Raw genomic sequence first — 24274 nt, forward strand, 5'->3', positions numbered from 1 at the left:
CAATCATATGTCCACCTTTATAAAATCATTAGCTACAGGCGGTCAAATGAGTTAATTCTCTGACACACAGGTAGCTAAGTAACAAGGGGGGACACAAAAACAAAATTGCACTAGAAAATGTCAAAATTTCAATAGTTTACAAGAACAAAAAAAAAGTAAATAAATCATCAACTTTTCGTAAATACTATGGATAACAATGTTCTCGCCTTACATTCAAAAAAGAAATGTAATTTAAAAAAAAAATTCAAAATCAAAGTCGCTCTCGTCAAGTACAAATATATTTTTCTCAGTTTCGGTTACTAACCACAACGGTAACAAAAAAAGGTAATTTCTATTCATTCTTGTTGGTACTATTCATGACATAGGAGGGAAAAGATTAAAAAAAAATAATCATCATATTAGAAAAAAACACATGCTTCTTAGCAGCACATTATACATTGATTTCCATCGTATTCGCAATTATTAATAATTGTCTCTCTCTTTTTGTTTACACACTCTGCAGTTCAACTAATGACAGCCTTTTACATTATTTTCTCAGACGCGGCTCGTCATGTTAATGTACACTTCCTTCAACCTCTTGTTTGATTTCAGAGGGGCATAGTAGCGTGAATTGCGCCCTCTTCATCAACATCACCTCTATTTGCTCTCCTTAGATTCCTTTGGAGGCTCCTCTCCTTCGATCTGGAACTCGGCCACGTAGAGGCGCTTGTCAATCTCCACTTGACTGGGTATCGGCTTGATCTCAGTGCCCAGTTCCTTCTCGATGCTGTACAGGTGGAAAGCGGTCGTCGACGTCACCAGGTTGATAGCCAGACCCAGGTGGCAAACGGCCAGAACGACCGATTCTGTGCAGGTAGGTCTCCGAGTTGCGTGGGAAGTCAAAGTTGATGACCACGTTGACCGACTCGATGTCAATACCTCTGGTTAACAGATCTGTTATGTAAATGAAGACAAATGTGTGTGATGATATTTGGACATTACCTATGCATTAAAAATATGCAACCAGCTATGGCAGCTAAACCAGATGATTGTTCTGTAACATGTAAAATGTTACTTCAAATGAGACCATGCAACATTTTCTGGTATCCACATTAAACCGGTCTAATGTGGTTCAATGAAAATAGAGTTCTTTGATGACTAAAAGTGAGTGTTAATTGCTGACAGCGTATTTGTTCTACAGTTCAAGCATCAAGATTACATTGAACTGCGTAATTCCGATAAAACTGCTTGAGCTGAAGATTGATGTATGCCCCCTTTGACGCTGCCTCACTCACAGGAATTAAGTTGAGCCAGTAACATGAAGGGCAATTTATAGGTTTTGTTCAAAAGGGACTGAAAAGCACTTTGTCTCTCTTCTTCTTTTTAGGAGGGGTAGTCCCATTCATCTATTAGTTGGTACAAGTCTTACTTATGAGGTCAAAGGTCATTTAGGGATCAAATGTTAACGTTTCCCCTGAATGTAATGGTCAAATATTGTACTTGACAATTATGAATGACCAGTATGACTATAAATGCCATGGAATAAAAATTATTGCCTTATCCACATTATCTTGATCCGTTACGGGCGATGTTACGCAACTACATTTATTTTCAGACCAGGTCTTCGACTTGACTTTGACTCGTCGCACAGTCACCATAAAGCGAGGTACTGCTAGCAAAGTATGTTGTTTGAGCATCCACATTTTATTTGTAAACATGCTTTACAAAATTATTCTAGCGCATTGCATGAATGCTTGAAAAAAAAAATGCAAAAAAACTAAAATGCTATGTGTTTACATGGAGAACTTAAGTTTTGGTAGCAACTGGTATCAACATTAAACAGATCTAATATGGTTCAATGACATTACAAAGTTCTCTGATGACCAAAAGACGGTGTTAAGGTTATTAATTATTTTAAACTGTTGTGATTTGGTAGTTCACAGCATCTTACGAATGGTAGTGAGCTTTGGCAAAAACTGCATTGCTCAATTCATAGCGAAGCGTGTAGAAGAATTCAAATATCACAGATATACTTTTATAGATGCTGCGGTTCTTGAGTTACGTTGTAAAGAGGGCTGAAACAACAACACTTTTGCAAAACGTACATAACTAATTAACAACAATAAATTAAGCAAGTTTGCAAAGTATACGATTTGTAGAATGAACTTTTGCAAAACATCAAGGTGTTAATTTTCAATAATATATTGATCTAGATAATGAAAATCGATTTTTAGGTTGCTTCGACCAACAATACCTCGTCTACCCTTAACTGCTGACAGTATATTGTTCTACAGTTAAGCATCAAGATTACATTGAAATGTGTAATTCTGATAAAACTGCTTGAGCTGAAGATTGATGTATGCCCCTTTGACGCTGCCTCACTCACAGGTATAAAGTTGAGCCAGTAACATAAAGGGCAAAATAGGTTTAGTTTTATTCACTTACTTCAAATTATTCTAGCACATTGCATGAATATTGAATGCTTACAAGAAAAGTGCAAAATAAAATGCTTAGTAACAAAATGGTGGATCCGTGCCAAGGATCAATAATTTACAGACAATGACTTACCTGAGCATACGAGATTTCTGCAGGCGCCGTTGCGGAAATCATGGAAGACGCGATTACGGTGTTCCTGTCTCATCTTAGAGTGGATGTAGTAGCAGGAGTAGCCCAGCTCGGTGATCTTCTTGGCGAGTAGCTCCACTCGCTGCACTGAGTTGCAGAAGATTATTGACTGGTTGATTTGAAGCTGCAAATTACAAATGGAATGCGTCGTAATGAAAAAGCATATCGTTATAGATGACTTGCCATCAAATTAAATGAATGTACTTGCCAGCAGAAACAATGTAAACATCTACAAATCAGAGATGCCACTTTGCATGTCAAAACGTCCTGAAAAACCATGGAAAAAATCTAAAAATGCACTTTTTCCCTATTCTTTTACATAGGAAGGGTAGAGCAAAAACAATCCTGAAATTGCTCAATTTTCTTTATAATTTCCTGAAATCAGTAAATTTCCTGGAAAGTGGTATCTCTGAAAAATAGTTTCATCCAAGCATACATTACTGCAACCTATGGATTTTAAAATTGGTCCATATCATGCAAATCACTTATTGTTGCTTTAAAGGGGTACTACAACCCTCAATAAATTTGTGACTATTTTTACATTTTTCTCAAAACTAATAACACACTGGTAACAAAAGTTATGTATATTATAGGGGCAAGGAATCCAATCACTAGACTGGAATTTCAGTGACCCAAGACAAGCGGTTCGATACTTATGATAGACAAGGCGGTTCTCGAACCACGAGTCTCGCCTGCTTTCGCGATTACTTTTGGCAGAGGTAAATGAATTTGGTGGTTATCGGCTGGGCACGATTATCTGGCTGATGGTGACCGTACCCATCAAGTTTCATGCCCATGCAACAGGTTTTACTAATTTGACCTCAGATGACCCTGGTGACCTTGAAATGACCGTCCAAAAATTTGGCTTTAAATGTTGACTGTACCCACCAAATTTCATGCCTATCTGAAAGTTTTTACTAATTTGACCTCAGATGACCCCTGGTGGCCTCGAAATGACCTTCCAAAAATTTGGCTTTAAATGTTGACTGTATCCACCAGGTTTCATGCCCGTACAACAGTTTTTTCTAATTTGACCTCAGATGACCCCTGGTGACGTCGAAATGACCTTCCAAAAATTTGGCTTTAAATGTTGACTGTACCCACCAAGATTCATGCCCGACCAACAGTTTTTACTAACTTGACCTCAGATGACCCCTGGTGACCTCGAAATGACCTTCCAAAAATTGGGCTTTAAATGTTGACTGTACCCACCAAGTTTCATGCCTGTACAACAGTTTGTACTAAATTTGACCTCAGATGACCCCGGGTGACCTTGAAATGACCTTCCAAAAATTGGGCTTTAAATGTTGACTGTACCCACCAAGTTTCATGCCCAGACAACAGTTTTTATTCATTTGACCTCAGATGACCCCTAGTGACCTCGAAATGACCTTCCAAAAATTTGGCTTTAAATGTTGACTATAGACCACTTGGCATGTGACGTCATTGCCCGGCAGTATGCGTGAATCATGGCAATTTCAATTGTTCTTTGCCCTGCAGTGTGCGTACGCATCGTAGTCTGCTAAGGGCACGTGCATTTTAAATCGCCCGCCACATTTCATCTAGTACAAGAAAGCCATTGAACAGTGAAGCGGCTTGTTCAAGCATATCGATAGACGAATCCCTCGCCACTGTTGATAAACAGTGATGTCAAGTGGTCTATACCCACCAAGTTTCATGCCCGTACAACAGTTTTTTCTAATTTGACCTCAGATGACCCCTGGTGACCTCGAAATGACCTTCCAAAAATTTGGCTTTAAATGTTGACTGTACCCACCAAGATTCATGCCCGACCAACAGTTTTTACTAATTTGACCTCAGATGACCCCTGGTGACCTCGAAATGACCTTCCAAAAATTGGGCTTTAAATGTTGACTGTACCCACCAAGTTTCATGCCTGTACAACAGTTTGTACTAAATTTGACCTCAGATGACCCTGGTGACCTTGAAATGACCTTCCAAAAATTGGGCTTTAAATGTTGACTGTACCCACCAAGTTTCATGCCCAGACAACAGTTTTTACTCATTTGACCTCAGATGACCCCTAGTGACCTCGAAATGACCTTCCAAAAATTTGGCTTTAAATGTTGACTATACCCACCAAGTTTCATGCCCATCCGACAGTTTTTACTAATTTGACCTCAGATGACCCCTGGTGACCTCTTAATGACCTTCCAATAATGTGGCTTTAAATGTTGACTGTACCCACCAAGTTTCATGCCCGTACAACAGTTTTTACTAATTTGACCTCAGATGACCCCTGGTGACCTTGAAATGACCTTCCAAAAATTTGGCTTTAAATGTTGACTGTACCAACCAAGTTTCATGCCCATACGACAGTTTTACTAATTTGACCTCAGATGACCCCTGGTGACCTTGAAATGACCTTCCAAAAATTTGGCTTTAAATGTTGACTGTACCAACCAAGTTTCATGCCCATACGACAGTTTTTACTAATTTGACCTCAGATGACCCCTACATGACCTCAGTGACCTTGACGCACTAACCAATACAAACCGGTTCTGTCTCGGGTCAAGATGCACCCACCCACCCACCAAGTTTGAGGAACGTGCGACTCATAGTCTCCGAGAAAATAGGCGGAAGGCAAACTTTAACCAAAACTTTAACCAAATTTGTCACATACACACCCCCACCCCCACATACACACATACATACGGAAAAGTGATTATATAGTCTCCTGCCTTATCAGGCGAGACAAAAATGAGGTACCGCTAGGATGTACCTCATTTCCTGTCATATATACTGAACCGCTTGTCTTGAGTCATTGAAATTCCAGTGTAGTAATTGGATTCCTTGCCCCAATAATATACATAACTTTTGTAACCAGTGTGTTATTATTTTTGAGATATATGCAAAAATAGTCACAAATTTACCACAGGGGTGTAGTACCCCCTTAATGTCATGACACTGAATCACATGTTACCAACAATGTTTGCTAAATCCTAATCCATCCTCACAACAGTAATTTTGCCGTACTCAATTAAATTCAATTGCCATAAAACATTACCAAGTAACTTCATTGATATCTTTCATATATTTCTTCTCAACTTCTTTAATTCTGGTACCAAAAAAAATTGAACTTTCAATGGTTATCTATTTTATTCAAACTTGAAACACAGAGTTCAAACTACCTAAATCAATGCATGTAAGGTAATAAATCATTGGCAATTGGCCTGATTCGGCTCAATGACCTCAATATGACTTGGGTTACCTTTTAATTTACCAGAGGTTAATTATCATGGAGGTCATAGGTGTAAGACCAAGCCATGTACTCAACCCTCTGGGGAAAATGAACACAAACATGTAAAACGCACATTGAAAGATGATAGTCGATCTATAGTGCTCACTTCAATGATTTTGACCCTTACCTTGCGGAACAGCGTATTGAGACAGTGGACCTTCTGCTTCTCGTAGACAAAGGCGTAATACTGTGTGATACCTTTTAGCGTGAGCTCCTGCATCAAGTTGATTTCATAGGCCTTGGTCATGTGCTTGTCCTACATTTGAGATAAAAAGATCAGAATAGGTAACATACAAATTGTTAAAACCCATATAGCTGAAAGATGTGATCCGTATCAAACACCACTTTCAGTTAGCACATCCCTGTGTCCAATCAAATGGGCTATTCCAGTTGAAATCCATACACCCCCTATGGAGGACATGACCTTAATCTTCCACACAAGGGGTGTAAAATTCAAATGGAGTCACCCATTCAGGTAACCTTGAGCCGTGTTTGAAACATCATGTCTTCCACAGGGGATGTACAGATTTTAACAGGAATGGCCCACTGACAGTTTAAACTTACAACCGTTCTATGAAGAGCTTTTAATCGAATGAAATCCATCAATCAGTGTTCCAAGCTCCATCACATTCATTAGATGGATTTCCCACTTTATTTGCTTTCAAATATTTTTATTATAATACTCTTTGAATCATATAAGTAACCATAATACCCTGGGATGGTTTGATCGGAGGCACCCCATGTTTTGCCTGCCTTCACCCAGACTGCAGTATTTTGTAGTATACAGAGAGTTTAGGGTTAGCCCTAAACACCCTCAGGATGGTTTGGTAAGAGCTACCCTACGTACTGAATGGGAAGTACCTTAAGCAGTTAGTATTTTGTACTAATTTGTATTTCTTAAATTCCCCGTTTTTATCTCGTATGTCTGCCTGTTTATCTCTCATTGCAATCCATGTACATGAACATTACGGCAAAACAAACTTTAATTTAAAAAAAATTTAAGAACTTCTACTTACCACAAATTCCTTGACGGTGACTGGGAAAGTCGCTGAGAAAAGCAGGATCTGTCTGTCCTGTGGCAAGAAGCTGATGATGTCATCTAGTACGTTTTTGAAATCCATTGACAGCAGCTTGTCAGCCTAAAAACACAAAAATAAATACTGATGTGTAAGTCCACACTTCTTTCACAATCTCTTTCTGTGTGCTAGAGATCCACGTCGGTGCAATTCATGTACCGTGTTATTTATTTGTAGTTTTACTTTACATTTACAAGTATTTATGGCACCATTCACCAAGATACCATGGCGCTTAGTCATTTTTGCAAGGGTTATTTTCGCGCAGAGGTTAGGTTACAAACTTCACAACACCTGGGAGTCCCGTGATTAGCTCTACCGCTCCTGTCACAATTCAGATGAAGTCCCATGGATGTGGTGATGAAATATTAAAGTAAGTCACAATTTTGTTGAGAGAACTGTTTAAAATATTCATTCTAACATGAAAAAGAGCTTTTGTCATATTCGTCATTGGGCAGGAAAAGCCTCCTTTGTCATTGGCCCCTGGACATGTTTAAAGCAAAACCTCCTATGTAACCTCTTGGCAGTTTTGTTTTAAACATGTTCAGGGGCCACAAGTACAATAGTACATCGGAGGTTTTTCCTGCCCAACGACGATATGTAATGCATTGTTAAGGCATGAATTTTGTGACAATACCAACATGCACAAAATGTCCCCTTGTTGGAAATCGGGAACAATTCAGGATGCGAAAATAAGCACATACAGTATGTTAATACTCATGTTCCTGAAAAGGAAGGTGTTACTCCCGCTGCCCTGAATCTGATCAAGCACTGTTCTGCTGTTCCCAATGATCTGCCAAAGTGAACCAATTCTAGTTGGTATTTATACACAGGTTTTGTTAATTGTTATACACACATTGATTATTGACAACTTTTGTTCTAGAGTTCAAGCATCAACATTACACCTGTGTAATTTTGATAGAACTGCCTGAGCTAAAGATGTACATTGATGTATGCCCCCTTTGACGCTGCCTCACTCACAGGTAATTAAGTTAAGCCAGTAACATAAAGGGCAATTGACATTACAGTAAAGCCATACATATTATTTTTGCATTCTATCTGTGGTTAGTAATCTCCAGAGGCTCAATTGCATTAATATGCAGTGGTTCTGAACCTTCTTTAAAAACAAGCCCCATACCTTGTTGTTGGACCACTCGGGAGTTAGGACCTTGTGTCTAAATTGTGTCAGTATGTCACATGATCGACCCAAGTTCCAACAAGTCTGAATGACCTCACATTTTGAAACTGGGGTCACGAATCACTGGTGGCGATTGGGTTCCCTTTGCTAGAACACACTCCTCAGCATTGTGTATGTAATGCAATTTTGCTGATGCCCTAAGCTTTGCAGGTGCAAACTATATACTACATTGCGAGACAATACAGAGCTCTTCATTCTCCCTTAAAATTATAAATTTTTGGTAATATGTGATGTGATCAAGCAAAATCAGTCAGAACTCGGAAATATTGATTTTGAGATATAGCCAAACAAAGAAAATATTTTCTTTTGTTTCCTGCTGTTTTGGAAACTCTTTAATTGCTCTTATCTCTGGAACTGGTTGTTCAATTTCAATGGGGTTTTCTGCAAAATCCAGCTTTGTAAATGCTTTTTACTATCCTATAAGAAACTGAAAATTTAATACTTCTGAGTTCCGACTGATTTTGCTTGATCGCATCACATATTATGAACTACGTGTATGCTGGTTCTGTCCATATTATGAGGATCTTTGAAGCTATTCTCACAATCTTCTTAGCCCCCCCCAAAAAAAAAGGGTGTCTTAAGATGGACATCACACTTTTTGTCATGTTCACTAGTTAGTGACTCCAAGATGAATTCGTTAACAGTGTCAGTGTTATTCACTCAACTTACCTCATCAAGGATGAGCATGCCGCATTTGTCTACTTTGGCTACTGTTTTTCTCATGAGATCCAATATTCTACCAGGGGTTGCTACCACCAAGTGAACTGAAATCAATCAACAAATACACAGTGTTAAACTTCTCTTTTCTGTAAAAGTCCTTCCAAAATGGCATTACCGAGGTGTTTTTATATTATCATGCACTGCACAATCTTACAATATGAAATTGACAATTTTTTGGCATATGTTTAAATATGTCCCAACTTACACCTAAATGGAATCAGCCAAAATAAGTTTGTGAAGTCAGAGCAATTTTGACATACATGTAATGCCAATATATTAGTTTTATTCACACATCAAGTCCCTTATTGAACTCCATGTTAAACACCCAAAATAGCCAGTGGGGTTCCTTACACTTTACCTTGTTATTTTGGCTTAATGGACTGAAACCTTTCCTGACAGTTATTACTAAAAATATTATTTCAGCACTTTTTAATCTTAAGAGAAAAGAAATATTTTCACACTACTATTAATGTGAGCAAATAACAGTTGCAACTGTGGAACCTGTTTGAAATATTGAAGCATCAAGATATACAATTGCTTTGCTTGAAACAATCAAGGGAATAATAGCCTATGTCAACAGAACTCACAAACAGTTGACCCATGTCTGATAAGCACTTGCAAACAAGCACAAAGTCCACAGTTATTTTTAGACACAATAAGGCAAAAAAAAAAATTGTTTGTTTGACCACGTCCGACCGACCGGGTACCCTACCCTCATCCCGACCATGTCTTTTTTTCTTCTTTTTTTAATTTACATTGAATGTGCTAGTAAAACAGTGGTTAGTATAAATTTAAAGAAAGAAAATGAACAGTATGACATGCAGAACCATCTCAAGAGTTAAACCAGTAAAGTGCTGTGTGTTTTGACTTATTTACCAGTCTTCAAATTGTCAGTTTCAAGTGCAATATCTGTAAAAAAAATTATAAAAAAAAAAAAATCCGACCTACCGACCCAACTGTTTCATAAGCCTCTATGGACAAACAAACCTTTTTTTTTTTTTTGCCTAAAGATTTGGTTCCAAACAAATCGTATTTTAGTAACAAGCCAACATTGTCTAATATTAATCTAACAAGTTGCTACTACAATCACAAATTTTACCAACACAAAATGACTACCAGGTTGGTTAAAAAATCAAGTGATTTGATTATCATTATTGTGTCCCAGAAAGTAAACTGGGCTCAAAAAGAAACTTATAATTTTTCACAAGGTCATATCTTAAAATCCTGTTCATAAAAATGAACCAAAATTACACACAGGATTGCTTCAATACTCTACTCCAAACACTGATAAGTAACCAAACAGTTGTCCAACTGACACAACAGCAAAATGCACTGACACGGAACAGCTTCCTGGACCACATTCACAGCCCAATAATTGGCACCCAACACAATAAATTTGTGAGTAAGTGGAATAGTGTGGAACAAGTCCTGTTTCTTGAAGAAAGTGTGTGAAAAGCAGAAGCAGCCCGTTCCACACCATTCCACTTACTCTTTGGAAATTATCACCCGTGTAACGATCTTGTACGCATTCTCACAGATTTCTTTTGCTGGGTGCCAATTATTCGCCTGTGAATATGGTCCAGGAAGATCTTCTGTGTCAGTTCATTTTGCTGTTGTGTCAGTTGGACAACTGCTTGGCTACTGATATTTGTTTAGAGTAGAGTATTGAAGTAATCCTGTGTGTAATTTTGGTTCATTTTTATGGACAGGATTTTAAGATATGACCTTGTGAAATAATATAAGTTTCTTTTTGAGCCCAGTTTATAATTCCACAAACATTCATGATGGTGAATAAAAGAAATTGTCACAATTCCATTTATTCTGCTTTTTTAAAGCATAACTTAATGCAATAATTCATGCAACCACCATATGTACCGTATTCTTTCCATTAACTGCCGAGGGCGCCTAAAAAAGGCGCTTTGGATTGGCGCATATTTTTGACATCGTTTACATAATTGGAAACGTAATTAGATGGTTTGATGTATGGTTGGTTCCTGCACATGATGATGGGGGATCATGAGCAGTAAAGTCGCTGGGTGGGCGCTTATAGGGGCCATGGGGGGTTAATGGAATGAATACCGTATATATTTCAAAAAAAGAAATAATGATATTGATAGTATGTTTCTTTCACTCACCATCTTCGTCCAGACGCATGATGTCGTCTCTTAGCGATGTTCCTCCTGTGGTTACCATGACCTTGTGATCCGAGTGCTTGGATAACTGCTTGGCTGTCTGACTGGTTTGCAGGGCAAGTTCTCTTGTGGGGACCAGTATAAGACCTGTGAGAAATGTTAAAATACACATTGCCTTATCATTTTGTCTTTCCACTAAATGAGCACATTACAAAGGACAGCAGGGTTTGAAGCTTGATACATGTTCCAAGAATCTATTTAGAGTTTTGCTCTATTGCACATTGGTAAATGAAGACCTTTCTGCAAGTGCACTTCAAACCAAGGTCTTAGCCAGCCATACGTCTGCCCGTCTTTAAGATGGGCTAATCTAATTTTAGACGGGTAGATTTAATGGATTTTACAGATGTGATAGCTCTAAAACAGATGATTTTAAGGGTATATGAACTTGGGACTAATTCAAAGTGACATGTAAAGGCCAAACAAGTTGTTTTATATTTGAGGGTCAAATTTTGGTATAGATTGGACGGGTGGTTTCTGATTTCTGGCCAAGACTCTTGCTTCAAACTTTAACTTTTGACAAAGGCAAAACACGTACTTGAAACAGTGACTTGACAACTGCAGATCATATCAAAAGCCAATCAGAGACAAGTGCTTTTAACACAGCAAATTTACGCAAAGTATGTATAATAAAGTACACTCTCGTACAAGGTTTAGATTCATTTTTCTTTACCCATACCTTGAATGACTCCATTTGTAATGTCAATTTTCTGTAGTGTGGGAATGGTGTAGGCTCCCGTCTTCCCTGTGCCGTTCTTTGCCCTGGCTATGATGTCAAACCCAGACAGTGCTACCGGAATACTGGCCTCCTGGATAGGCGAGGGCACCTCCCAACCTTTCTCAAATATTCCCATCAAGATCTCGCGACGAATGAAGTAGTCCTCAAAGTCGTTGCCTTTTGTGTTGGTTACATCCTGTGTGCAACAGAATAATTTGAAACATCAAGTACAATAATTACATACACTACTAGATCACCAGTCTTTCACGCTTTGTAAATGCATATAATTAAAGACAGAGATAAAAAGAATTTATCGCGTCTGATGTCACTGTCAATTACGATCCTTGATTGGTTTACACAGGTTAATCAGCGCATAAAAGGAAGACCGATCTATCTGGTGCTGATCGGAGAAAAGGAATAGCAGCAAATGGTGAAAAACTACGTACTTTTACAAGGCAAAAAGCAGCTTTTCTAGGCATTGTGGACATGGTGCTTTCGGTTTAGAAAGTTTCCTACTATAAAGACCTAACTTTTGAGATGGTTTGCATGTCGAAAGGTGCAAAATTGTCAATAAGGCGCCCGGTTATAAATCCGCGTTCAGCAAGTCATCATCACGACACTTGTAAACAAACCGTGCTCGAGTTTGATTGACAGATGACGTCAGACGCGATAAATTCTCTTTATCTTTGTCTTTCATTATAGTTTGATGGCTGGGAAGTTTACATGAAGTCATTGCTGAAGGTGTCTGGGGCAAAAGTCCCTTCCTGTAAAGAATAAAAGTCCCCAGTAGAACTGCCACCCTTTGAACACACAAGTCCTTGCTTATGTTGACAATAAAGTTGAATTGAACAAAAAATATTGAATACCTGTGAGCTACTCCCTGTGTAATGACATGGGTGACCCACTGCCAGAAAATTAAAGAGGAATATCAACCTAATCGGTGGTGAATTAGCACACAGGGAGCTTTCAATGCTCTGGAAACTAATATTAACTTAATATGTGACCCATCACATCGAAACAGACCACTTCGCGGTTAGCTTCTTTGGCAGATACCAATGAAAGATGGAAAAATATAAAGAAAATAAAAAGAATTCTGAGCTTGTTTTGCCTCATAAAACATTTTTACTGTATCTGATTTCAACAAGTAAGGTGTCATTTTCAAGCTAAAAAGCAGCAGTTCATCCTAGTGTTTAAATCTCCATTTTCATTTCTGCCGCGAGGTGGTCTGTTTCGATGTGATGGGTCACATATGACCCCTTTAAATGTAAACAAATTGAGTCACTAAGCCGATTACCACTTGACCTCTGCCGTCTGGGGGTCGTTTCTGGTCATTCGCAATACAGCTACCTTCATATTTTGCAGTTTTTGGTGTCACCTGTCATTAACTTATACTTCTCATGGACTTACCGATGTTTTTAATCTCATATCCTTCTTAGGTAGCTGCAGCTTCTTCTTCCACTCACTGTAATGTACAAGGGAAGACAAAACACAAAGGACTGAGTACCATCATGATACTAACAGCAAAACATCCCAGTTCTACCATATCTGGTTCTGTGATGAGACAACCTGGATCCTGCTTAATTTGTTAAATGCAAGAATCAAAATTCCAACCACGAGACCCAGTAACTGAGATGCAAATCAATGGTCATATCACAACCACCGTGGCAATGATTAACTCACAGGAAGGGTCCCACTCAATTTGATTTTGGTAGGCATGTGTCGAACAGCTATCATAAGTAGGGTCTAGAGGAACAATTTTGTCTAAAAAATGTAGGGTCTTGGTAACTAAAAAAAGTGTATACAAAACACATATTTCCAAATTTGGTGTGAATTTGGTTTGAAAATTGTGCAAAACAGGGGTCAGAACTGCTCAAAGCTTCAGTAAAATGGGGTGTTTTGGAAGTGGCAGAGTCATCTGAAAAAAGGGGTCTTAAACAGGAAGCCCCACTTGGCCAGTTCGCCACAGAACTGACAGACAGAACAGAATTTACATGAATAAAATTTAACCTTGACTAATTCCCTAAGGAACTTGAACCAAAAGTGGGGCTTCCACTTTAACCATGCATGTCACATACCCGTACCACCCACAATGGTGATTAACTACATGTACGGTACTACAGGCTTTTGCAAAGATCTTTAGCACTGCTGCCAAATAACTAGGTCACACCTTTCAACACGCGATGCTACGCAGATTGATCGAAAAATGAGGTACATTGTACTGATGTGCTGCAATTAGCCAATTCCAATTAGAACCCAATTTCATATTGACGCTGTAAATTGCGCCAAATCAGGCACTGCGGAAGATCTTTGCAAATGCGTGTTATAGCCTGACAATACACTTACTCTCCTTCAGTAGAATTTTGTGTTGAATTTGTCTTGGAATTACTCGCTGCATTATTGATGCTAGGCTTTGATGCTGCTCCCGACCCTGGACCTGACGACGACAAAGACATCGGTCTCATCTGATTGGCCAAGGCTGCTACTGGACGGTTCTGATTGACAGCTTCTGCTCCTGGATGCGAGGACATATTTTGTCCGGGTGGAATACGCGTCTGATTCTGTCCTGTCCTCTGCGGTGGGGCCGTCCTCTGCGGGAGAGGGCCACGTCCGGGGCTGCTGGCGCTGTGATTGTTCATGTGATTCATCTCTGAGGCTGCTGTAGCCATCTTTTTTGTTTGTTTGTTTTCTTCAAAGTTTTTTTAGTACAAAACAATGTAAAGTTGCAAGAAGTAGTCAACTAATTTACTGTTATTCCCTGAGTCGTTCAGAAACGAAAATTGGCAGCTTAGTAAAAGGCAGTAAAAATGCCTCACTGCTGCGGAATATAAACAAATCTGTTCTCGAGCAAATATACAAATATACAGATATATAAACAATATAGCTATTCTCTTATAAACAAAACAAAAAAAGGGAAAAAAATCCTCTTCAAGAGGCTGAATTTTTTTTTGTACAACAGGTAGATTACGTATACACAGTCTCTTCGGCAAGAGGGAAATTTGATCTCCGCTCTCGCCAAGAGATGCAAGTCTTTGGGGTTCTAGCAATTCGCTGCAGAGTCTATTTCTCTGGATATTATAAGTTTTATAAGTTGGTGCTTCAAAGAGCACGATCTGGTGCCACCAAATGTATGGCTTCACACAGATACTTCAGTTATTGTCAAGTCGTGTTGATTAGATTCAAGTATGATGAAATATTGATGATAGTGCTCACGGGGTAGAACCCTTTCAAGATATCATAGAAGATCTCGGCAAAACAATTCTGTGGTGCTGCGCACGAAACGGGAGATTGATCTCACGCTGATGGTAACAATGTCGCTACGAGTTGCATAACAGCTAATTTGGCAATCTGTAACAAAGAAAGAAGACAATAGTATTAATATCTCACAGATTTAACCTATCAGTATGAAAATGTATCATACCGTGGAAATTTGTCAACACAAAATCCAGTTTCAACAGTAAAATGTTGTGATTTATGCATATACCCAGTCACTGGATACTATATAGTCTGTCCACATAGAAGTACAAAGTAAATAGACCTCGGAAACTGGAGGTATGAGGATAATTATTTCAGTGCAATGCTTCTATGGCGCGCCAACTGCTGCTTGTGATTTGTGCACCACGCTCTTTACGCGTCAGCGTCGCATTCGTGTGTGATGCAAAGCATCGACCCCCGATGCCACAGATTTGGTTTGTACTTGTAAGTGGACAGACTGTATAGGCATGTCCACATGTATCACATCACATCAGGGTTTGATTTGAAGGTTTTGAGGGTTTAGGTGTGTAAATTTAAAAAACCTGGGTGTATAAATTTGTGTACAACAGGCTTTGAGTTTTAAAAAATTGAGGTGTGTGATAAATAGCACACCTCAAACTTGTAAGGAGTGCTATTTTGTAAATGATGAGTGTGATTGTCCAAATGCGCCTTGGCGCAAAGCCCAAAACAGGCTTTTGGAAGGCTCCCCAGTCAGGTTTTCCTGAGATAAAAACTAGAACATTTTAGGGCCAAAATCAGACATGCTGTTTCATCATGGCCTACTACATAATTAATACTTAATTGTGGTGTTAAAGGCAAGGTTTAGGGAAATCATGAATTCTTACATTTTTGCAAATATCTCCAAAACCTTTCATGATACAATCTCAAGTGAGTTTGTACTAGTAGGGATATGTTGGCCATGTTATGAAGGTAATAAAACCGTTGCCATGGTAACCAAGCAGTCGCTATTGGCTTCTGACCAATCACATTGAAAGTTGTTTTTTTCGCAAATCACTTCATTTGTCCCAATAAAAGTATACTCACATGTTGAGTCATGGGGGGGGGGGTGTCAAAGTTAAATTTTCGTTTTTTGGCCACAGATTCCATATTACTTTAAACAAACTTTTTACGGGAAAATAATTTTAATGTCTGTTGATGAAACAATATTTGTGGGTAACTTTCTTTTTTTTATTTGGACATGTGCAATTTCAACCGTATGAGGGCAGTATCCAGGTCTGAATTTCTTGGTCCCTGGTCAGAGCAATAATCAGAGGAGGTAGGATGCTGAAAACACTGCCGAAAATTTTTAAAAATTATTATCTTCTTCTGTGCCAAAGATGAAAACGATCCAAGATCTTTAATTTGCATTTAAAACCACCTTTAAGGTTAGCCGAGAGTTTTTCATGCGCTTGATTTCAGAGGGGCGTAAGTTCATAACAGAAACAGCCATGCAGAAAATGAACAAGCGTATCGGGACGTAGGCCTACTTACAATAGAATATCGATCCACGGTCAAGGCATGAAAAGGCTATGAAACTTGGCTTAGCTCGTGCCCGGAGCTCGGATGCAAAGGCTATGAAACTTGGCTTAGCTCGTGCCCGGAGCTCGGATGGGGAGGTGGCACAAGCCATTTTCGGCAATTTTCACAAGGATTTTATAAATTTTTTAATTGATTGGGGGCACTTCGTCAAGCTACGCCCTGGAAAATGTGATTTTGAATTTATAGCCTTGATATCTTTGATGAAATCAATGCTGATATTCCCCTGATTACAATGTAAGGGTAGGCAACAACAACAATATCAAAAAGCAATTATTTGTAAATCGAATTTGGGATGAAAATCAACAAGACAGACTTAGCAGGCCTACAAAGTGAAAAACAATCAATCACGATTCACTGCACTCAGCGAATCAATCAAATAAAACTAAAAAGAAAGGAGCAAGAAAGAATAAAGAATTAGTGAAAAAGAGAAAGAGAGAGAGAGAAAGAAAATGAACGAAAAAAGAAAGAAAGAAAGAAATGAAAGAAATGAAAAAAAAAGAAATGATAAAAGAAAAGGAAAGAAAAGAGGAAAGAAAGGAAGTAAAAATGAGAAAAGAGAAAAAAGAAAAGAAAATTCAGCCACACGGAGACTCGAACCCACAAAAATAGTTCATATTAGATTCCCAGTCCAACGCTCTATCCACTCGGCCACAGATCAACTTACACAAATTGACTGTTCTCAAAGCGGATGATATAACTATAATTGGATGCAATTACACATGATTACAATCGCGTCCGCATTATGGCTCTTAGAATAAACATGCATGTCGGCGCTGAAATTTTGAACGAACTGATGGAGGAAAACCTCGTTTTCTGCAAACCTAGCTTCAATTTGGAGTGAAAATCAAATGGAATAGCAATTGGCAGAATGTTGAGAAATAATGTAGGTATTCAGATGTCTAAATTAACGTCTCGTAATCAAGATATCGATAATTTCACAAACCAGCTTTTTCTCAAGCAAATTCTCCAAAATTTTCCCCAAAAGCGTGCTTTTAAAATTTAATCGGTACTGTATTTGGTTCTTCCCCATGGCAACATTATTTCTTTGATCGATTTGTAATACAATCTGAAAAGAAGAAAACAATCGCTTCGGTGTGGATTTATACGGAGCGCACATTTGAAAAAAACCTCATGGAACGTGTTTTTGATCTTGTGAACATGGTGGGTAAAAATGCTTTAAACGAAGGATTTTAAAATTTATTCTAATAATTTGTATATAACACACACAAAATGTTAAGCTACATCCAATGCACCAACATTTCACTCGCTGCGATATTTGATTACTGAGAAAACTCTGTTTTAGAGAACAACTTTATACGTCTTTTATACGTTTTTTTACGTCTCTTTGTGTAACCTTAACTGTAGACTCCATGATCCATCTCAATCTCATATTACCACTTTCCATACTGAAAGTTTTTAACTACACTGCATTAGGCATCATTATATTTTTCGGGTACGGTACCCGCAATTGCATAGTAAAAAGAAGTTTTTTTCGGGTTTTTTGGTTTTGGAGTGTCCCTGGACCTACATTTTGTAGAGCTAAATGCTAGAATCATTCATGGTTAACAAACCAAAAACAAATTGTTTGTGTTTACAGTTTTTCATATATGCAAATTGACAAGTGTTCAATACTGTCATACTCCAGACATAGTCATAGACCGTAAGGTACATATTTCGAGGAGCATAACAAACACCAAATTGGTGTCGTATGACCTTGGCTTTGACATGCATGCATTCTTTTTGTCGAGAGTGACATGGTCTTTCAATTCGTGCCGAGTGTCCTTGGCAGACTTGACTATGCTTCAGTGGTCATGAAAGGATTCAATAGATAACCTCTGCCCCAGGGTTAGCGGTGCCTGGTTAAAACAGGGGGTCCAGTGGAAGCTATTTGGACCCCTTAACCCCCTTTTTAGTCTGAAAATAGAGGCGTCCAAACCTAAAAACAAAGGGTCCAAAATGCCAAAATCTTTTTTTTTTTTTTAAATTGAAAATACCAAAAAAGTTAATTTTTTAACAATTTAATTTAATTTAATTTAATTTAATTTAATTTAATCTAATTTAATCTAATTTAATCTAATTTAATCTAATTTAATCTAATTTCAACAACTCTTCCTATACCTTTGTACAGGAGCCAACCGTTGTTAAACCGTGATGAACCCACACTTTTACTGTAGCGTACACGCGAACGAGAGCGAGACTACGTGTTACGCGAGAGCGCGTAAAATTCGTCATGCCTGGAACCTTTGTGCGTATGCCAGCTTACAAGTTGAATTCAGTATTTTTCAGGTAGCGGCTAAACATTGCCGTTTTATTCTGTAGTTTTATTGCTGATATCAAAAGAGAAATCATCAAAGTTTTTGTACGGCTGACTGGCAATGATTAACTGACATTCCTCGTAAAATAATCGTGAATTATACGATATTTAGCTTCTTTTCGTTGTTGAAAGGATTTTTTGGACCCCTTAACCTCCTTGGATTTAGAAATTCAGTGCGTCCATATTTACCCATTTTCAAAATTTTGCGTCCAGGACGCAATGACGCATTAAAACGCGAACCCTGCTCTGCCCCAATAATCCCAAGCTATTGTCTGAAACTGCACCTCGAAAGTTGCTCGAGAAACACTAGCTACGAATTTGCTCACGGATGCCCTCGCATTCGTAGCTAGCGTCCTTTCGTAACTGAATGCAGTGCGGGAATAAACATGTAAATAACACCGTATACTTTATACAATAGGCCACTGACTGCTTCAATAAGCATACCCTCAAATACCACTTTCCACCAGGGTTCGCGTTTTAATGCGTCCTGGACGCAAAATTTTGAAAATGGGTAAGTATGGACGCACTGAATTTCTAAATCCAAGGAGGTTAAGGGTCCAAAAAATCTCAACTGGACGCATCCAAATCGCAGCCGGATTTACTGTGTAGAAATAAAAAATCCTTCCATTTAACAATGTTGTTTATCTACATAAATGTGTCATTAATTTTCAAAATCGCCACAAAAAGTCGTTGTTTTAGGAATATCCAAGGCTGGGCGCCGTCAATTTTCAGTTCATATCGTCGTCGGTCATCAGTGCCGTACTATTACGCAGTACGCTGACTTTCGTATTCGGCGAGGAGGACGATTTCGACCTCCTGGTTGAGAGAGGTAGACAAAAAACCGTTCCGCTTGTCCAAACACTCAAGTATCAGAAGGATGGTCCACAATAGCGTGATTCACGTAACCTGAATAGGGATTAAAAAGCTGCCACGTAGAACCATGTGCTTCTATTGTCCAATTTGCCATCAAGATTTCATATGGAAACAGTTCAGACCCAGTACACGATCATGTCAGAAATTAATATTTTGTTCTGGGTCTGATTATTCGGACTAGTCGGTCATTATTTTTCAACTTTCAGAAAGTCTGGCATTCTAGGCCCCAAATTGCATAATATGCACATCATTTTCCAAGCAACTGAACCCCTAAAATGGTGAATTATGGACTAATTTACTTCAATAATTGATATATCACACAGATTTGTGAAGTAGAATTTACAGTAACTTCAGATGTTTTGCCGTATCGCGAACTTTATGAGATCGAGTCCACCATCTTGGTTTTAAGATAAACAAAGATATACTGCCCTCTCCAGGCAGTATAAAATTAATTATTGACCACTGAGCCTCAGCAGGCGGTAGACATGGAATATATAGATAATATAAAATGAAATAAAATAATTAAATTAGATTAAATTAGATTAAATTAGATTAAATTAGATTAAATTAGATTAAATTAGATTAAATTAAATTGTTAAAAAATTAACTTTTTTGGTATTTTTCAATTTTTTTTTTATTTTTAAAGATTTTGGCGTTTTGGACACTTTGTTTTTAGGTTTGGACGCCCTATTTTCAGACTAAAGGTGGGGTTAAGGGGTCCAAATAGCTTCCACTGGACCCCCTGTTTTAACCAGGCACCGCTTACCCTGCTTTCCACATAACATGACCTACCAATTTGTTACCGTACTATACACGTTCCCAACATAATTCTCAGTAATACTTCGCATTTCAAGTGCAATTGCGTGAATATTTCATCACTAAAATTGCTCCCATTTTTCCATTGATCGGCGATGATTCAACTGTCAGTTCACAAGTAAAATTTACTGTTGTTTCTAGTTTGTAATTTCAATTTCCCTAGACATGTGTATTAATAAACAAAACTCTTAAAAATAATAAATTTTTCTAATTGCTACTGACTGTATATATCGGAAATTACTTCTTCATTAACTGCTGATTTGTTTTTGGACTATTTTATAACACTATATCAATATTTTGTATTGTTAAATTAGGATTGTACTAAAAACACAAACATAACAGAGACAACTTGCAAGTCCAACGCAGCTAAAACGCTCCACCTCATTGGTTAAAAACTAATTGCTTATCATGCGAGCCTGTTACGTCGATAATATTCTCAACCCCACAAAACGTTATTCAGTCATTAATAAGCACAATTTACGTGTGTGAAATGCCCTCGTAGGTTGAGACTGTTTCACCATCAGCACGGTGCAAACAGCTACAATAATATTAGCATACATGTGCAGGCCGGATCCAGCTCTGAAAAACTTGCTGAATATTTAGCTGATATTTCCTTTAAAAATGTTAGGATCGTATGCATCGAAAGTGCAAACAGGTAGGTAATAGTACAATAAAACTTATTATATAATGACACGCTTATTAATGTGCTGGTTAAGTAAGCCAATACATAGCATTTTTATCAGTCATGTCAGTGTTTATATCCCGATGCATTTTTATACACCGGTTCCGACCGATATTCAGTACGAACGGATTCTAACGGTCAAAGCAAGCTTTGACCGTTAGTAAATATTTCGAACAACTCGAAAGATGAACTCAGTCCTCAAATGATAGTCATATAATGACCAAAAGATAAATGACTGACTATCATTGAGGACTGAGTTCCGCAGTCTAGTCATACTCTATTAACCCTAACACCAGTAAAAACCACAAAATACCACGATGAAAAATTCATAACATGCATGCATCCCAGGGTCTGCGATGCGCAATCACCGAAGTGTGATATGCTCACGGAATTGCTGGCGGGCAGCAATAACCCGAGCAGCTACCGGTCCGCGATCGTTAAGCTTGGCATGCGAGGGTCAAAGGTTCAAATCCCGGGGTGCCAAGTCAAAATTCTTCTTCTTCTTGAAAAATTCGGATCTTCTCTGACTTCTGATACCAAAAAGCATGGGTCAGTGTTAGGGTTAAAAAAGATGTATTTTTCCAGATTAGAGTGTCCATTACCCCTAACAGTAAAAACCACAAAATACCACGATGAAAAATTCATAACATGCATGCATCCCAGGGTCTGCGATGACGCAATCACCCGAAGTGTGATATGCTCACTGAATTGCTGGCTGGGCAGCAATAACCCGAGCAGCTACCGGTCCGCGATCGTTCGCTTGGCATGCGAGGGGTCAAAGGTTCGAATCCCGGGGGTGCCAAGTCAAAAATTCTTCTTCTTCTTGAAAAATTCGGATCTTCTCTGACTTCCGATACCAAAAAGCATGGGTCAGTGTTAGGGTTAATGATTTCAAAGTGGATACAAATTCAATGCATTTTGATGATTTTGAAATCATTTTGTCATTATCATGAACACAAATTATACAATGTATATCACTGATTGCTTACTTTAAATTACCTCCTGTTCAAACGAACCAATTTTGTACATTCACTATACAATTTATAAACCATAAAACTAGCAAGAGAACAGCTGCGAAAAATGGCATGTACATGGATAAAGTACGGGGCCGGGGTACAGTCGTATTCATTGTACTGTGTGAACCCAATGGGCTTTATCGTGTTTGCAATTCCGCCTCTTACCGCTAAACCTTTCACCTTATAAATTTGTTAATTCCTCAAACACTGGACCAAAGATCGATTAAAACGGTGATAATACTTAAATACAAAAATTATTTTTGAAATTTAAGATTGGGATGGATTCCTTTTACACTACACCCACCGCTTTCGCTCTCTCAAAATGGCCGTCCGCATATTGTTGTTCGAAAATGCAAATTCTATTTTGATCTTGAATTGATTATGATAATGAGGTTAAAGGGCCAAATAGCCAAAATACTAATTTTGCACTCTAGATTATCTTTATGATTTCTTTCTTGTGGTGAGACAATAAGATTCTTTATCTTTAAAACAAATTGAGAATATGTAGGTGTTTAAGGGTAAAGAAATCATTAGAAAATCGGCACAGAATTTCCAGACATTTTTGGGGAACAGGAAATTGATTGAAAGTGTCGTAGACAATATTTTTATCCAAATATTTTCAACATGCCCGTATGTACACCACATTTCGCCAAAATTCATTCTAGAAACGCTTGCTGTTAGAATAAGAAAAATTTTAATGCTAAATTATTGCACATTCTAGGGAAGCGTGGTTACTGTTTTGAAATAACCGAGTGAGAGGGTTTTCAAGAAAATATTTTTCCTGTCAAAACTGAAGCATCCTCTGTATAAAAGAAAATATGAATATTAACTGCACATCATATATAACTATTCGTGATACCCAATTGTGGCATATTTGAGGTCGTTTATGAGGCAGAGAATTTTATTTCAATTTTATATACGCCAAAATATTTTTTAATTGAGCAAGAATAAGGATAGAAAAACGTTAAAAAACTATGTATAAATAACATTAGACCCGGCAAAAGATTACTGTTTCGTTTTTATGGTATTCTAATCTTTTATTTCCCGAAGAAACATTTGGGGTCTAAAATGGATTTTTTATGTAATTGATAAAACATCGAACGTGTATACAAGAAAAATGGTAGGTTCCTCTATAGTATTTAACTGACCATGCTAATGTACTGACACCGTGCGAGCACATGTCAAAATCGATATAATGTATTGTCCATATAGACGCGCATTTATCATTTATTATCGTCGGATTAACAACAATTGAGCGCTATTAATACACATTAATGTTTTTAGGCAAATAAAATTCCAAAATATGGTACGTTTTCTGCTTTTGCTTGTCACGTGGTAGGCCTATATTGAAGTTGCGATTATATCTTCAAATAAGTTTCAAATGGATTCCATCAAGACAAGTGGCCGACTGGTCTAAGGCGCTAGGCTCATAGAGCATATCCAAAGCGGCGTGGTCCGCCGTGAGTTCGAACCCCGCCTCTGCCAAACTTTAATAGATGTAATATTAAAATTTAACTTTTTTTAAATTTCATATTGGGGAAATGTGACTGGGAGAATTTATGTATGGCGTGGAGTGGTGTGGCCCGTATGCATGGTATGGACAACAGAACGGTTCGGCCCATGTGAAATCGTCCAAGTTTGATTTTCGATAGCTTTAGTAGATTTATGTGATTCGGTTTATAGGAACAAAGAAATGGGCAACAATTCTGTGCCAGAGGGGAGGGTAAAACGAAAACCAACGGGCATTTAAATTTGAACTATCTGCAGTTGATAGCAAAATCACACGAATCCGACAAATATGACATAAAACAGATAGAGAAATGTAAAAGCTTGATTTCAAAGTTTATTTCAGCGTCATACGGTATTCGGTTCTTGAGATATTTCAATTTTAATATTACCCATGTAAATCAATATAGGAACTGTATAGACACCAGCACCAGAATCGAGCAAATTACGGCATGTCTCGCCACATTTTCTTTTAGTATAAAAATCGGCACTAGGCCGAATGCCGTTGAAGC

At 38.1% G+C, this 24274-nt stretch overlaps 1 protein-coding gene across 1 annotated transcript; it reads right to left on the reverse strand.

The window, feature by feature from the left end:
- Positions 1 to 493: 493 nt before the first annotated feature.
- LOC140170152 (ATP-dependent RNA helicase cgh-1-like) lies at positions 494 to 22655 on the reverse strand. The gene is given in 11 exon segments (XM_072193473.1): positions 494 to 823; positions 825 to 933; positions 2548 to 2728; positions 5994 to 6122; positions 6883 to 7005; positions 8807 to 8901; positions 10993 to 11136; positions 11726 to 11960; positions 13172 to 13226; positions 14108 to 15109; positions 22561 to 22655. Coding segments are annotated over 10 exon segments (1581 nt in total). The 5' UTR covers positions 14431 to 15109; positions 22561 to 22655; the 3' UTR covers positions 494 to 636.
- Between the last annotated feature and the right edge of the window lie 1619 nt (positions 22656 to 24274).

The sequence above is a fragment of the Amphiura filiformis genome, chromosome 14 (assembly GCF_039555335.1).
Source record: "Amphiura filiformis chromosome 14, Afil_fr2py, whole genome shotgun sequence".
Lineage (NCBI taxonomy): Eukaryota > Metazoa > Echinodermata > Ophiuroidea > Amphilepidida > Amphiuridae > Amphiura > Amphiura filiformis.